The following is a 16,799-nucleotide window of genomic DNA, read 5'->3' as shown; positions in this document are numbered from 1 at the left end:
ACCACCTAATACGGAGAATGTGGAAAGGTCAGGGAATGACCACCGCATATCCCCGGAGCAATATGGCCTTAGTTGCTAATGCTCCTAAAAAAAAAAAAAAAAAAACAATAACAAATAACTGGATGATTGTGTTCTACAACGGGATGTTCGAGGGGCAACCAGAGGGAGTAATACTCTTGATCTGATTATCAGCAGTGATTATTCATGCATTAAGAATTTACAGATAAAGGAACCACTAGGTGGCAGTGATCACAGTGTACTAATGTGGGATTTACTTAAAGATGTAACTACCATCAGGGGTAAGGAAGGGTTTTTGCTTTCGTAAAGGTGACTACTGGGGTCTCAGAGATTTTTTTAAAATTCTATACAGCGGGACCAACTGATGATGTTACCAACAGCAAATTCTAAATGGGAAGCATTCAAGGAATTAATCTTATAGAAGCTACTAGGCTCGCTTTTCATACCAATCAAGAAATACTGTTCAAGGTTTAGGCTCAATTGGATGTCAGATGAACTAATCAGACTCATGAGATTGAAGAAAAATGCATGGCATACTCATAAATTATCAGGTGACACAGAATCCTATGGTAGATATAAGCTAGTCTGTAATCAAGTCACAAAGGAGGTTAGGCAAACAAAAGCAGATTACGAGAAATCTTTGGCAAAGGTGCAAAGAAAAACAGCAAAGACCTCTTTACTTATATAAACTCTAGAAGGAAAGGGGATGAATCAGATTGGTACACTTGATATTGATGGTTTGACTGTTGATGATCCTGTTCAGATAGCTGACAAACTGAATGAGTATTTCGCATCTACATTCACACATGAGGAATTCTGTAGGGAAGTGGAGAACAGAAGCTTATTAAACTATAACAGGGAACTAAATGATTTTTTAATAACTGAGAGCAAAGTGGAGGAGAAATTGTTGAGGATAACATAAGAAAGGCACCTGGGGGTGGATGGGATCTATCCAGCTATATTAAAGGAGGCAACAAAGGAAGTAAGCAAACACTTAGCCATAATTATGAAAGCTTCCTTGGACTCAGGTGAGGTCCCCATGGACTGGAGATGTGCAAATGTCTCCCCAATTCACAAAGGGGGATCAAAGGGTGACACGAGTAACTAGAGACCTGTTAGTTTAACTTGTGTTCCGGGGAAAATAATGGAGGCACTGGTTAAAGAAGCATTGCAGGATCATCTAGACAAGACTTCAGTTATAGCTCGGACACAGCATGGGTTTGTTAAGGGGAAGTCTTGTCTGACTAATTTGATTGGATACTATGATGTAGTCACAAAGGAACTGGATGCAAAGAATAACTTTGATATCATATATTTGGATCTTAGAAAAGCCTTTGATACTGTTGCACATGGAAGGCTGCTGTACAAATTGGAGAGATGTGGCATTAAAGGTAAGTTGCTACAATGGATAAAGGAATGGTTGAGTGGGAGAAGACAGAGTGGTAATCAATGGACACTGCTCTTCGTGGAGTTCCCCAGGGTTAGGTGTTGGACACATTGTTATTTTGTATATTTATCAGTGATATTGATGAAGGTATATCAGGTTTAATGTTCAAGTTTACAGATGATAGAAAGGTTGGCAGGGTTGTTAATGACAGTAAAGTATGCTACTCCAACTGGATCTAGATAAGTTGCGAAAATGGGCTGAGAAGTGGCAACTGAAGTTTAACATTGACAAATGCAAAATACTGCATATGGGTAGCAATAGCCAAAGAGAAATGTACCAACTGTGTGGTACTACACTCAGGGAAGTGGAAAGTGAAAAAGACCTGGTGGTAATTGTGCAGTCGAATATGAAGTTCCAGGTCAGGTCATGGAGTCTTGTCAATGATATATAGGAATTTTGCTAGCAGGGACAGGGAAGTGATTATCCCATTATACAAGGCAATGGGCCACACTTGGAGTACTGTGTACAGGTCTGAAGGCCTCATTTTAGGAAGGATGTAGAGTTGCTAGAACGAGTACAAAGAAGGGCAACAACAAGATTGGTGAGGGGAACAAAGGGGTTCTCTTACAAAGAAAGGCTTAAGTTCTGCAAATTGCAGCACCTGGAAAGTAGGCACCTGCAAGGTGATCTGATTGAGGTTTATAAGGCCTTGAATGGCTTCAGCAAGCTGAATGCTGATGGGATTCTTCCTCTTGCTCAGATTAAGAACCTGAGGGGACACAGATTCAAATTGAGGAAAGACAGTTGTAGAACCGATGTGCTGAAATTTGCCTTTAGCCAGCGAGTAGTTGATTGGTGGAACAGACTTCCATGTTTTGTTGTGGAAGTTGATAGCCTAAATAAATTTAAGGTTGAGCTGGACAAGCATTTGGAAAGAATGGAGGGGTGAAATGGGAGGGTGTTTTTTTTTTTTGGCTGATGCTGCATAAGCTTGCTTTCTTGCATTATATGCCTCTACTAATGCTAATGCTATGGGTAACAGCAACCCCAGAGTATTGTTTGTTTGTTTGTTATTTAGTTTTTAGGAGCCATATTGCCATATTGCTCTTGGGATATGTGGTGGTCATTCTCTGACCTTTCTACATCCTCTGTATTTGGCGGTCATGGGCTTGAACCCCGGTCTAATCAAGAAGCGTGTGCTATGCACTGCTGCTCCTTCCCACATGGCTACAGAGGTGACTCCCAGAGTATATAGTGTGTTTAGGGTCTAACAGCACCAGAGGTTTCCCCCATCTCCTCGTAGTATACATTGTGGTGTGATACAGAACACTGTAGAGGCCAGAGGTTTAAAAGTGTATGGATATTGTGGTGTGTAATGTTTTGTACCATTGTTCATCTGGTGTTTTAGCCATTGGGTTCCAAATGGGACCCACCATTGTCCACACTATACCTTGTGGAGGCAGTCCAGGTACACCAGTTTTTTAAAGATTTACTATTTACTCTGGCGGGTCCTGCTACCTGATTTCCTGAGATTTCAATGGCTAGGACCTATAAAAAAAGGGGGAGGGGAGAAGAAATGCTAGAAATTGTGTCAGGCCGAAAGAGAGATAAGTTGTGTGAGGTACAGTTAAAAATTTTTTTGAGTATGGGGCTTGTGTAGTTTTGACAAGGGTCAAATGCTAGTCATCAGATAGCTAGAAAGAGAAGGGAGACTAAAGACTGGGGGGGGGGGGGTTGAGAGAAAGAAATATGGTGTCGATAGTGAAGATAACTTCAAAAGTCAGTGGGGCAGGCCCATGCTTAAACAGGCGAAGATAGGGGTGGCAGGGGGAAGGGTAGAGAGTAACCATCCCCCCCTGCCAAGGGAAGGGATGGAAAGTGAACCAGGTGAGGGTACCCGGTTCAGATCGCTAAATGACGTTTCGGCAGCAAACTGCACAGTGTCTTTGGTCGGTCTTATGCCATTCCTGGGACATGTTGTCCCATCCATGTGAGTGGTCAAATATAGGTTGAGTTAATGATTTGTTTCTTCAGATTGTAGCTGTTAGGTTTTTCTTTGGTTGAGGCATCTAAAGATCTTTATTCTGGATGATGAGTGGTTGGTTTGTAGGAAAATTCCTTCTAAGGTTGTGGGTATATCCTTCTTCTAGTAAAAAAATCCTGCACAAACTGCATTAAGGCTTTATAATTGTCCTCGCTCTCCAAGCGATATTGTTCTTGGTTTATTGGCGAGAAACGTAGTCTGGTTATTAAGAGGCAGCGGAGGTTCTTCGTATAGTTGGCTGGTGTATGAGGAGCTTGAGTAACGTACAAACTGTATGGTGCTACAGTTGGTACATTAAAATACCTAGGGGTAATTGTGCAGTCAGATATGAGGTTTTCTGAGCAGTGCAGACAGGCTACCAGAGCAGGTCATGCGGTCTTGTCACTGGTATACAGGAATTTTGCTAGTAGGGATAAGGAGGTGATTATCCTCTTGTATAAGGCAATGGTCAGGCCACACCTTGAGTACTGTGTACAGGTCTGTAGGTCTCCTTTTAGAAAGAATGCAAATTTGCTTGAATGAGTACATCAAAGGGCAACAAGACTGGTGAGGGGAAAAAAGGGATGCTCTTATCAAGAACAGCATAAGTTCTGCAAATTGTAGCATCTGGAGACTAGGCACCTATGAGGTGATCTGATTGAGGTGAATAAGGCTTTTGAATGGTTTGAGCAAGCTCGATGCTGATAGAATTCTTCCTCTTGCTCAGATTACAAACTTGAGGGGACATAAACTCAAATTAAGGAAAAACAGTTTTAGAATAGATGTGCAGAAATTTTCCTTTAGCCAGCGAGTAGTTTATTGCTGGAACAAACTTCCATCTATTGTTGTGGAAGTTGATAGCTTAAATAAATTCAAGGAATAAGTGGACAAACGTTTGGAGCAAATGGATGGATGAAATGGGAAATTTTTTTTTTTTTTTTTTTTTTATGGCTGATGCTGTATAAGCTTGCTTTCTTGCATCATGTGCCTCTGCTAATGCTAAGACTTTTGTGGATTTATTGAATGACTGTTTTTACAGCAACACATTTCACAGGCAAACAGGGTATTAACTCTGCTGATCCGATTATCAGCAGTGATTATTCATGCAATAAGAATCTGCAGATAAAGGAACCACTAAGTGTCGGTGGTCACAGTGTATTGATATGGGATTTACTGAAAGATGTAACCACCATTAGGTGGTAAAGGGAAGAGTTTTTGCTTCATAAAGGTGACTACAGTGGTCTCAGACAGTTTTTAAATTCTATAAATTGAAATCAACTGATGATATTATCAACAGAAAATTCTAAATGGGAAGCATTCAAGGAATTAATCATGGAAGGAACTGGACTTTCATACCAACTAAAAATATTGTTTAGAATTTAGGCCTCAGTGGATGTTAGATGAACTAATGAGACTCATGGCAGAGAATAAAAATGTATGGGATGAATATAAATTATCAGGTGACACTGAAGCCTATGGTAGATATAAGCTAGTTTGTAATCAAGTCACAAAGGAGGTTAAGCAAGTAAAGGTGAATTACAAGAATTATTTGGCAAACTATACAAATAAAAACAGCACAGAGTAAAGATGGTTGCAGAATAGATGTGCAGAAAATTGCCTTTAGCCAATGAGTGGTTGATTGCTGGCACAATCTTCCACCTGTCATTGTGTAAGTGATAGCTTTAATAAATTCAAGGAGTAAAAGAACTAGACAAATGTTTGGAGGGAATGAATAGATGAAATGGGAAAGGGTTTTTTTTTTTTTTTTTTCTTCCTAATTCTGTAGAAGCTTGCTTTCTTGTATATGCCACTACTAATGCTAACGCATACACTGATTGTCATCTGTTTGAAAAAACTTTTATGAATGTTGTTGTGGTATAAAGATAAATAATTTGGAAATGATTAGAGTGTAATGCCTTTTCTCATGGGAAGGGAGTGAATGGTTGAGCCATCTTCCTGAAAAATTGTCACTGTAATTATCTCTGATACAAGTAATTATTGATTTGTTCATTTTAACATTTTCAACCCCCTATGAAAATTTCTGGTGATGAACGAGCTTATGCATGTTTGTTTAGTTGTATTAGAATTAGTGCAAAGACAAAGTCCATGATATATAGTGTATGTGAATTGCATGTATTATATCATCAGTTTGGTTGTTTTGCTTGGCATGATGAATGGCATTGTATAATGATATATGTATCATTTCAATGACACACACACACACACAGTGGGTATCACTTTGGAACATGATTTAATTGATGGCAATTACTGATGAAATGCAGCTGTTCAGTGTTGTTTACTGGTGTAGAGCAGAATGTGTTAGATAAAAAAAGTGAAGCAGGCAGAAGGAAAACATTGAAATCAAGCAATATAAAATGCTTTAATTTGACTGTCCACTATTTCTTCAAGGAAGTCATCAATAAAAATGAAACTATCATAATATTTTCAAAAATCTATAGAAACCATTTAAAACAAATATATATAATGTTAAAATCAAGACTTAGAAAAGATTTAATGTTTGGTTTGGTTGTAAAACAATCAGACCGATAGGCGTACAAATTCAGTACTTTCTTTCATGAAGTAACAACAGCAGAAAACTGTGTGAACTGTGTAAACCAATAGCAATAACCGGACGTGCAGCAGTGTGTTGGAACTCAAAAACAAATTAGGATATCTAATCACTTCCACTGTACATGCGTAAACCACAATAAGGCAAAAAGAAATAACATAAACTGAAGTACTGATCACAATAAGCATTGTTTTTTATATGTATTAGTATACATCTCATTGGGATTTTATAAAAGTAATAAAATTATATGAATGATAAGATTTTTCTGTCATCACAATAAGTGGCGTGTACTGTATAATTTTTTATTTTTTTCTTGTTTATCTTGCTGTACTCTTCAATATCTCTAAATGAAATTCAAAAGAGCAAATTTTTAAGTAATCAGTTTCATTTATATATTACAATAAATTCATATTTTTCAATTATTGGCTGGAAAATATAAGCAATAGATATCAGTTGTTTGAGAAATGCAGTGTAAACATTCCAGTCCTTTATTACACTTTTGATGAATCAGCATATATACAAGGAGCATTTGAAAAGTCAAATGCTCCTTGACCTGAGTATGAAATGATAAAATTTCTGTACTTAATGTATAACACTTCAACTAGCAATCAACCAAGTTTTAATTTTTTTTTAATTACAGGTCCTGAAGTCAACAAAATCAGTCACTCTGCAGTTAGCATTAGCATTAGCATTAGTAGAGGCATATGATGCAAGAAAGCAAGCTTATTCAGCATCAGCCAAAAAAAAAAGAAAAAAAAAAAAAAAAAAAACAACCACTACTCCCATTTCACCCCTCAATTCGTTCGAAATACCTGTCCAGCTGAGCCTTAAATTTGTTTAGGCTATCAACTTCAACAACAAGCGATGGAAGTCTATTCCACAAACCAACTGCCCGCTGGCTAAAGGCGAATTTCCGCACATCTATCCGACATCCGTCCTTCCTCAATTTGAATTTATGCCCTCTCAGGTGATTATTCTGAGCAAGAGGAAGAATTCCATCGGCATTGAGCATGCTCAAGCCATTCAAAGCCTTGTACACCTCTATCAGATCACCTCGGCGATGCCTAGTCTCCAGGCTCTGTAATTTGCAAAACTTAAGCCTTTCTTCGTAAGAGCAACCCTTTGTTCCATTCACTAATCTTGTTGCCCTTCTCTGTACTCGTTCCAGCAGCTCTACATCCTTCTTGAAATGAGGCCTCCAGACCTGTATACAGTACTCAAGGTGTGGCCTGACCAATGCCTTATACAAGGGAATAATCACATCCCTGTCCCTGCTAGAAAAATTCCTGTATATCATTGACAAGACACCATGAGCTACTCTTGCAGCTCGTCTGCACTGCTCAGAGAACTTCATATCTGCCTGCACAATTACCCCCAGGTCCTTTTCATTCTCTACCACTGTCAGCGTAGTACCACAGAGTTGATACGTTGATCTGGGGTTACTGTTTCCCATATGTAGTACTTTACATTTGTCAATGTTAAACTTCATTTGCCACCTCTCAGCCCATCTGCTCAACCTTTCCAGATCCTGTTGCAGCAGCATAGTATCAGTAGTGTCCTTAACAACCCTGCCAACCTTTGTATCGTCTGCAAACTTGGACATTAAGCCTGATACACCATCATCAATATCATTTATAAATACAGAAAACAACAATGGACCCAACACTGAACCCTGAGGAACTCCACTAATAACATTAGTCCACGTTGAGCAGTGTCCATTGATTACCACTCTCTGTCTTCTGCCACTCAACCATCCTTTTATCCATAGCAGCAATTTGCCTCGAATGCCACACTTCTCCAATTTGTGCAGCAGTCTTCCATGCGCAACAGTATCAAAAGCCTTTCTAAGATCCAAATATATAATATCAAAGTTATTCCCTGCATCCAGTTCTTTTGTGACTACATCATAGTATCGAATCAAATTGGTCAGACAAGACCTGCCCTTAACAAACCCATGCTGTGTCTGAGCTATAACTGAATTCTTGTCCAGATGATCCTGCAGTGCTTCTTTAACCAGTGCCTCCATTAATTTTCCTGGAACCGAAGTTAAACTAACAGGTCTATAATTACTTGTGTCAGCCTTTGATCCTCCTTTGTGAATTGGGGTTACATTTGCACATCTCCAGTCCATGGGTACCTCCCCTGAGTCCAAAGAAGCTCTCATAATTATGGCTAGGGGTTTGCTTACTTCCTTTGCTGCCTCCTTTAATATAGCTGGATAGATCCCATCCACCCCGGGTGCCTTTTTTATGTTTATCCTCAACAATTTCTCCTCCACTTTCCTCTCAGTTATTAGAAAATCATCTAGCTCACTGCCAATGTTTACTTCACCTACGACATTCCCCTTCCTGAATAACTCAGTTATCCAATATTTGGGGAAAAGGGACTAATGCCAAAAGCAGTTCGTGAGGATATGATCACAACATTGAGGGCGGATGCCCCTTCCTGTTCCATGGTTAAAAAGTGGGCAGCAGGATTTAAATGAGGGAGAGTGAGCCTGGAAGATCTGTGGTGTCCATCACTCCAGAAGTTGTTGACAGTGTGCATGATCTTCTGGTGAGTGATTAACGAGTGACAGTTTGGTACATTGTCAGCATCTCATATGAATACATGTACCACATAATAAAAGAGGTGCTCACTATGAAAAAGGCATCAGCATGAAGTCCCAAAATCAAAAACACACCAGAGTTGTCAAGTGAGGTGACTATTTGCATTGTTTTAAAGCAAATGTAGCATATTTCCTTGCTAGGTGATGAGACCATGGATGAGACATATTAAAGAGTTGAATTTCCACTGTTTGGAAATGAAGCCCTTCTCCCCCTCCAAAGTGTGCTGTCCATCTTTTCTGCTCGCAAAGTGATGGCACCAGTTTTTTGAGATGCTGATGGAGTGTTGCCAGTGGATTACTACCTTCAGAAAGTCACATATTACACAGACCTTATGAGGCATTTGCATGAAAACATCAAAGGCAAATCTGAGGAAAACATAAGCAAAGGAGTATTGTTTCAGCATGTCTGCTCACATATCTATCATTGCCATGGCTGCACTGCATGTGTGCACCTTTGAAATTTTGGACTTTCCCTCATATTCATCAGATATAGTTTGTTTAGTTGTATTAGAATTAATGCAAAGACAAAGTCCATGATATATACAAAGTCCACCGTCAGATTTTCACCTTTTTCCTAATTTGAAAAAAATGTCTGGCTCTCATCCATTTTCCTACCAACAGTGACATAATTCTGCAATGGAAGCCCCAGAGATAACTTTCTTTATAGCTGCAATCAGTACAATGCAGCATTGGTGGTAAAAGTGTATTGACTCTATAGGAGACTTCTCAAATAAACCCTTCATACTCGGGCCAGAAACTTTTCGAATGCCCCTTGTATAACTTCTCTTGAGCACAAGTGAAAATCAGCATCATCCTTTCAGTTTAATCTCAAAATGATCTTCCATCACGTTTATGTAATTCTTTGGACTTACTTTCTTCTATTATGTATTTCTTGAAAGCTACACTCAACAGAAATTCAAATCAAATGTCAATATGTTTCAGTCATAGTATCTACCCATAATCATAAAGAACTACTGGCTCGATCTTGTTTGCTTTTGATTACTATTAAAAAATATAAATAAAATACTCTCCTAACTAAACTACATTTTATATAAAAAATCTCACACCAAACCAAACAAAAAAATAAATAAAATGCAGTTTTTTGTTCTAAAGCCTTTCATTTTTCCTTTTTTCCAGATTATTTATGTTGTACGAAATCCAAAAGATAATGCAGTGTCATATTATCACCACCACCGCATGAGTAGCTTTCTAGGAAATTACAAAGGTTCATGGGATGAGTTCCTAATGCATTATCTCAAAGGCAACTGTAAGTGTTCATCTCCCCATGCATAATTACTTTAGCACATACTTAAATTGTTTAAATATATCAATTAAAATTATCAACATGACATTTACTAATGAATTTTTTTGTATTTCTTTGTGATTAAGCAAATATTTTTGTTATAAAACAACAAAATGTATAAAATTGACATATTTTTCATGTTTTCATAAATTCATGTTTTCATGTTTTCATAAATTCATATTTTCCTAATTGTCAATACTCGAGTTAGGCAATCTGAAGCTTGGTGACATATTTAGGCAGCCTCAAAATATGGTTGCATTGGGTCCTAGATCAATGCTAATTGCATTGTTCTGGGATACCCCTTCTCTTTCTCCCAACAACCTTGGGCCCTGGAGCAACTATGCCACCACACTTGATTAGCAAGATTGAATGGTGAATCTAGCAAGGCTTTCTTACTAGATTCACCATATGATGAATAGCAAGGCTTTCATATAATTAGAATTTTCTAAATTACTACATTTTAGCAGTGGAATTTTGTAGTAACTTTCACAAATCTGTGTGTTAACTGGGGAAGGGGAGAGGTGACATGGTTCTTGATAGTTGTTCAGTAGACTTAACTTTTAGGTTTTAAACTATTTTTGAGACTTAATTTTTTTTTTTTATGGATACAGTGCATATCTGAGAATTGTCATTCCCAAATTTCAGTTTCAAATAATAATACTGTCTGCAAAAAAAAAAAATAGAACTAAATTTGAACAGCAGAGTTGTATAAATTTCCTAATTTAATTTTTTGTTTTATTAGCCTGCTTCTCTTTTGATAAACCTAGGAATTTACAGTTTTGCTGTCTTCCTTAATTCTCAGTTGTTGAAATCAAAAATTCAAAATGAACTACTGGAGGATCAACATAGGAGGTGTTGATCCTCCACCAGTTCATAACAGTTGTATAGAAGGTTGCATTAGTCAGGCTGGAATATTTATAGTATAATAAGGAAATATAATTAATCTAATTCCTAATCTTTGCAAATTAGTTTTACTTTGTGGGGGGGGGGGAATATGATTTGATGAAGGAGAACCTTTTATTATACCTCTATATATTTATTACTTTAGTTGCACTATATATTCGTTCACTAGTTTTCCCTTTTTTTACTTTGTTCTACACACTTTCCCTTATTGTTTACAATTATTGTCAATCTTGGTGACAACAGCTTCCTCAAGCACTAAAACCCATAGTGCAACCTGACTGCTATGTTAATTTTCAATACGATGAGGTCCAAGAGCTGAGGGTTATTCTCTTCATGAATATGTGTATTGGGCAGGACTGGGTATATCTCATGAGAATATCAAAGGCTGATGCACAAAATAGAGTAACAAAAGATTTATTGTTGCAAGGCTGTTTACACATTTACATACATATAGGGGGGCATTACTAATGAATGAATGAATCAATAGACATACATATTCTCTTAATTAATGATGCTGCATTCAGCCAGTCTATATAACATTAATACTCGTCATTCAAGCTTTCGTGGACTGTCATTCACAATAACTATGAATGCAATTAACATTATGACCAATAATATATTTCCAATTTAAAATCCACTCCCTATAACTGTATAACATTTGTCAATATAATGCTCTTTAACCAATAGAATGCCGTTTAAGTAAATACGAGTCAATTCATAATAAATTTGCACGGTTCAATAATTCTTTTAAGTTCTTGTTACACTACATAACATCATTCTTATTATTCATTTACCTGAAATTCAAAATACATCGTTTTCTATTAACACTATCTTTCACTTTTATTTTTCATTACCTGAGGTAAGAGTAAAAATGACTGTCTTAGGTGTACAGTTTTAAACTACATCTTCATTTTTCAAATTGAAACCATCAATCCATTCCAAATTCTAACTGGGTTCCACATGCTGATATTTTCAGGAAAATTTGCATATATAGTGCGACCTCGATTTAACAGACAAAAAATTTCTGTCCTAAAGGAAAAATTTAGAATCTATGTATATCTGATAGTGTCGCACATCAGACAGATGTGCTGAAAATTCATTCTAATGAAATAAAGGCTGTTTTACTGCTAGATAAAGCACCTGCTCACCCTAGTGCTGAGAGGTTAGCTAGCATGGATGGGAGAATTAAATGTTTTTCTGCCTCCTAACACTACTTCACTGATACAGCTGATGGATCAGGGTATAATCTTTGCTTGTAAGAGGTTGTATAAGAAGAGGTTTTTGGATGAGGTGATGGTGTTTTGGAAGAAACAGAAGAAGAGGCACCATGACACTGCAAAATTTACATGCATACAACATCAGATCTGCTATCTGCAACTTAGCAGCTGCGTGGAAAGATATGAAGATTACTACCTTGGCCAATGCTTGGAAGAAGTTATTGTATGACGTAGAATCTGAAATGGACTTTGAGGGAGTTGAGGAGTCTAATTTTTGGGACACTCTTCTGAGGGCCAGCAACAAAAATGCAACTGGGAATGATGTGGTACAGTGGCTCAAAAACAATGAAGGCGATCCGGGCTATCAAATTTTTTCTGAGGGACAGATTGCGAAAAATGTTCTTCATGGAGAACAAGAGGACGATGATGGTGACAAAGATGAATAATCAGTTGCACCTCATCCTGAATTGTCTGTTATAAGACAACATATGGATGACATCATCAGACCCTGATGTGATTCCTCATTAGAAACATTTTAGAGAATTTCAATCTACAGCAATAAGGAGGCAGCACTAAGGTGTAAGGCAACTGAAGCTTGATGCCTAGTCTCCAGACACTGTAATTTGCAAAACTTAAGCCTTTCTTCGTAAGATCAACCCTTTGTTCCATTCACTAAACTTGTTGCCCTTCTCTGTACTTGTTCCAAAAGCTCTACATCCTTCTTAAAATGAGATCTCCAGACCTGTATGCAGTACTCAAGGTGTGGCCTGACCATTGCCTTATACAGAGGGACAATCACCTCCTTCTCCCTACTAGCAAAATCCTATATATCATTGACAAAACCCCATGACCTGCCCTGGCAGCCTGTCTGCATTGCTCAGAAAACTTCATATCTGACTGCACAATTACTCCCAGGTCTTTTTCATTTTCTACCACCTTAAGTGTAGCACCACACAGTTGGTACGTTTCTCTGGGGTTACTTCTACCAATATGCAGTATTTTGCATTTGTCAAGGTTAAACTTCAGTTGCCACTTCTTAGCCCATCTGCCCAAATTATCTAGATCCTGTTGTAGTAGCACACTGCCATTAATGTCATTAACAACCCTGCCAACCTTTGTATCATCTGCAAACTTCAACATTAAGCCTGATATACCTTCATCAATATCATTGATAAATATACAAAACAACAGTGGACCTAACATCGAACCCTGTGGGACTCCACTAATAATATTAGTCCACGAAGAGCAGCACCCATTGATTACCACCCTCTGTCTTCTCCCACTTAACCATCCTTTTATCCATTGTAGCAACTTACCCTTAATTCTGCTCCAATTTGTACAATAGTCTTCCATGCACAACAGTGTCAAAAGCTTTCCTGAAATCCAAATATATGATATCAAAATTTTTTGCATCCAGTTCCTTTGTAACCACATCATAATATCCTATCAAATTTGTCAGACAAGACTTTCCCTTAACAAACCCGTGCTGTGTCTGATTTATTGCTGCAGTCCTGTCTAGATGATCCTGCAATGCATCTTTAACCAGCGACTGCATTATTTTACCCAGAACAGAAGTTAAACTAACTGGTCTGTAATTACTCTTGTTACCCTTCAATCCCCCTTTGTGAATTGGGGATACATTTGCACATCTCCAGTCCGTGGGAACCTCCCCTGAGTCCAAGGATGCTCTCATAATTATGGCTAAGGGTTTGGCTTAGTTGCTTTGCAGCCTCCTTTAATATAACTGGATAGATCCCATCCACCCCAGGTGCTTGTTTAATTTGAACAATTTCTCCTCCACTTTGCTTTTGGTTATTACAAAATCACTAAGTATCCTGCTACAATTTGATAACCTTCTGCCATTTTCAAACTTTAATAATTCCTCATGTGTGAATGTAGATGCAAAATACTCATTCAGTTTGTTTGCCATCTGAGCAGGATCATCAACAGTCGAACCATCGATGTCAAGTGGACCAATCAGATTCATCCCCTTCCTTTTAGAGTTTATATAAGTAAAGAAATCCTTGCTGTTTTTCTTAGCATCTTTTGCCAAGGATTTCTCGAAATCTGCCTTCGCCTGCCTAACCTCCTTTGGGACCTGATTACAGACTAGCTTATATCTGCCATAGGCTTCTGAGTCGCTTGATAATTTATATGCATCCCATACATTTTTCTTCTCTGTTACGAGTCTCATTAGCTCATTAGATAACCATTTAGGCCTAAACCTTGAACAATATTTCTTAATAGTTATGAAACTTTTAGTGGCATCCACGATTAATTCCTTGAATGCTTCCCACTTAGAATTTACTGTTGGTAACATCATCAGTTGATCCCACTGTACAGAATTTAAAAACTGTCGGAGACCACTGTACTCACCTTTACAGAAGCAAAAACCCCTTTCCTTTACCCCTGATGGTAATTAAATCTTTAAGTAAATCCCACATCAGTACACTGTGATCACTGCGACCTATTGGTTCCTTTATCTGCAAATTCTTAATACACGAATGATCACTGCTGATAACCAGATCAAGAGTATTACTTTCTCTGGTTGCCTCTCGAACATGCTGCTGCAGAAAACAATCATCCAATAAATCCACAAAAGTCTGACTAGTGTGTGAGTGACCAACCCACAAGTTCCAGTCAATATCTGGGAAGTTAAAATCCCCCATTGTAAGACATTACGATTTACTAGCCCTCTCTATTTATTAAATTTATAAATAGTAAATTTATTTACTATTTCTCCGTATAATTGTTCATTGTTCTCATTCAAGTCATTAGGCCTATAACACACTCCTACTCTTATTTTTGCCTTCGCAGTGCTTATGTCACACCAAACTGAATCAACAGTGCACTGTTCATCTATATCAACTAGATGCACTTCTTTTGATTTTATGTTTTTCTTAATTAACAGCATAACAACTCCTCCCTTTCTATCCTGTCTGTCCTTTCTGTACACATTTTACTCCCCAAATTCCAGTTTAGACCTGTATGCAGTACTGTTAAACTATTTCCTTATATCTGTGTGACACGTCTCTGCTATCCCAACAATATCTACCTTTGATGTCTTGACCAACACTTCAAATTCATCAAATTTATTTACTATACTTCTAGCATTGGTATACATGCAAGCATACATGCTCCTACTCCTATTCCTAGTTACCCTAACACATCCCATATACCCCCTATTTCAGGATGACTGCCATCCGTCCATGAAACCCCCAACACCCCACGCTCCAGGTCGCTACGTATTCTAATAGAAGTTGTGCAAGAATCACCTTCACCTCTGCCTACGGCTACTGTTAAACTATTAGTCCTTGTATCCCCCCAAGCTATCAGTTTTCTGACCCACCTAACACTGCCTCGATAGCATCAGCAAATATTCTTGCACCCTTTTTATTTAAGTGTACCCCATCCCTATAGAAGTAGTCTCTCCTGTTACCAAGTACAGTCCAGGCTGAAAAAAATTCTACCCCTTGAGCCTTGCACATTCTTTCCAGGGCCGAATTGATCGACAAGGCTCTCATCATATACTCCCTTCTATCGTGTCCGGGCAGAATTGCAGACACTTTCAAATTCAACCCTAATTCTCGGCTTTTGTTCAATAGTGACCTGTACTTGTTAAGTAATTCTGTCAGTCTGCTACTCCTAATCTCATTAGTGCCAACGTGTACAACTATATCACCTTTTGTACCCTTAAAAGATGATATTGTTCTTTACTTGGCCCTTGTAATTGCGTAATAAGCCACAGTCAACTTCTGCTGGCATTGTGTTGTATAAGAATGTTTGATAAGAATGTTTGAATTTTGCTGCCATTGTTTTAGTATTGATGTGACAGATACTGGAGGTGTCTACGTAGCTTTGTAGCAATGTAATCAGTATCAGAAAAGGCTTATAAACTATGATTTAGATTAATCTTTATAAGCAGGTACCCCTTCTGTGAATCTTGGTGACAAGCAGTGATAAACAAGCGTAGCTCCTCTCACCTGCTAATTACCGGTAGTTAGAGTGAATGTCACCTTTTCGCCAAATAAAGCTTGCAGGTTTGTGTCAGAGTATACAGAAGCGTGGGGTACCCTTTTCTAAAGATGCAAAGGAATGCAGGGAGAGTGAATCCCACCTTGGTGCCAGTTTAAAATTGGGAAAATAGTTCTCACCCCTCCCCCACCAGTTCTGGTTTTAAATCCGGAAATGAGTTTGATCCCCTTGGCACTGGTTTGAAATCGTTTTCCAATTTTAAAAACAGCACCAAGGAGTAACGAGTGAATAGTTTGACTGCTGATGATTCTGCTCAGGTAGCTGACAAACTGAATGAGTATTTTGTATCTACATTCATACATGAATTCTGTAGTGAAGTGGAGGCCAGAAGTTTATCAAACTCTAATCCATCTGACATCCATTTTGTGATATCATTTGTTTTGGAAAGTTATTCAGCTACTTACTCAAGTAATTTTAAGACAGTGGCTAAATAATAGGTTAACCTGTTGGCGATGTAATGTTCGTTAAAAGGTTAATCTGCCAATTATACTATCGTTTTAGCTTCAAACAAATGTGTTTGAAAGCATTGCGGTACTATAGCAACTTGTAAGGACAAGGTTTTGTTTTATGGTCTAAGGCTGCATTTTTTTCATATTCCCCTCATTTACAGGAACTGTTGTCAATGCTATGTAGTGATCAGATCACTTTTTTTTGAGAGCTCCTAAGTGGAATTTATTAAAGTGAAACCTCTCTAAAATGGACACCACTGGGTCTGAAGAAAGTGGCTGCCATACAG

General features: G+C 38.0%; 1 protein-coding gene across 2 annotated transcripts in view; it reads left to right on the top strand.

The window, feature by feature from the left end:
* The window catches only part of LOC150081929 (sulfotransferase 1B1-like), a 368,098-nt gene that overhangs the window by 311,547 nt on the left and 39,752 nt on the right, over positions 1–16,799 (top strand). For both annotated transcript variants that reach the window (XM_090379833.1, XM_090379832.1), the window contains exon 4: positions 9,743–9,872. In XM_090379833.1, the coding sequence (XP_090235959.1) occupies positions 9,743–9,872 (130 nt within the window). The remainder of the gene's footprint in view (positions 1–9,742; positions 9,873–16,799) is intronic.

The sequence above is a fragment of the Mastigoproctus giganteus genome, chromosome 8, assembly GCF_048544385.1.
Source record: "Mastigoproctus giganteus isolate SK-2022 chromosome 8, ASM4854438v1, whole genome shotgun sequence".
NCBI lineage: Eukaryota > Metazoa > Arthropoda > Arachnida > Uropygi > Thelyphonidae > Mastigoproctus > Mastigoproctus giganteus.
Note: the sequence above shows the minus strand (reverse complement) of the source record. Positions and strands in the feature narration are given on the sequence as shown.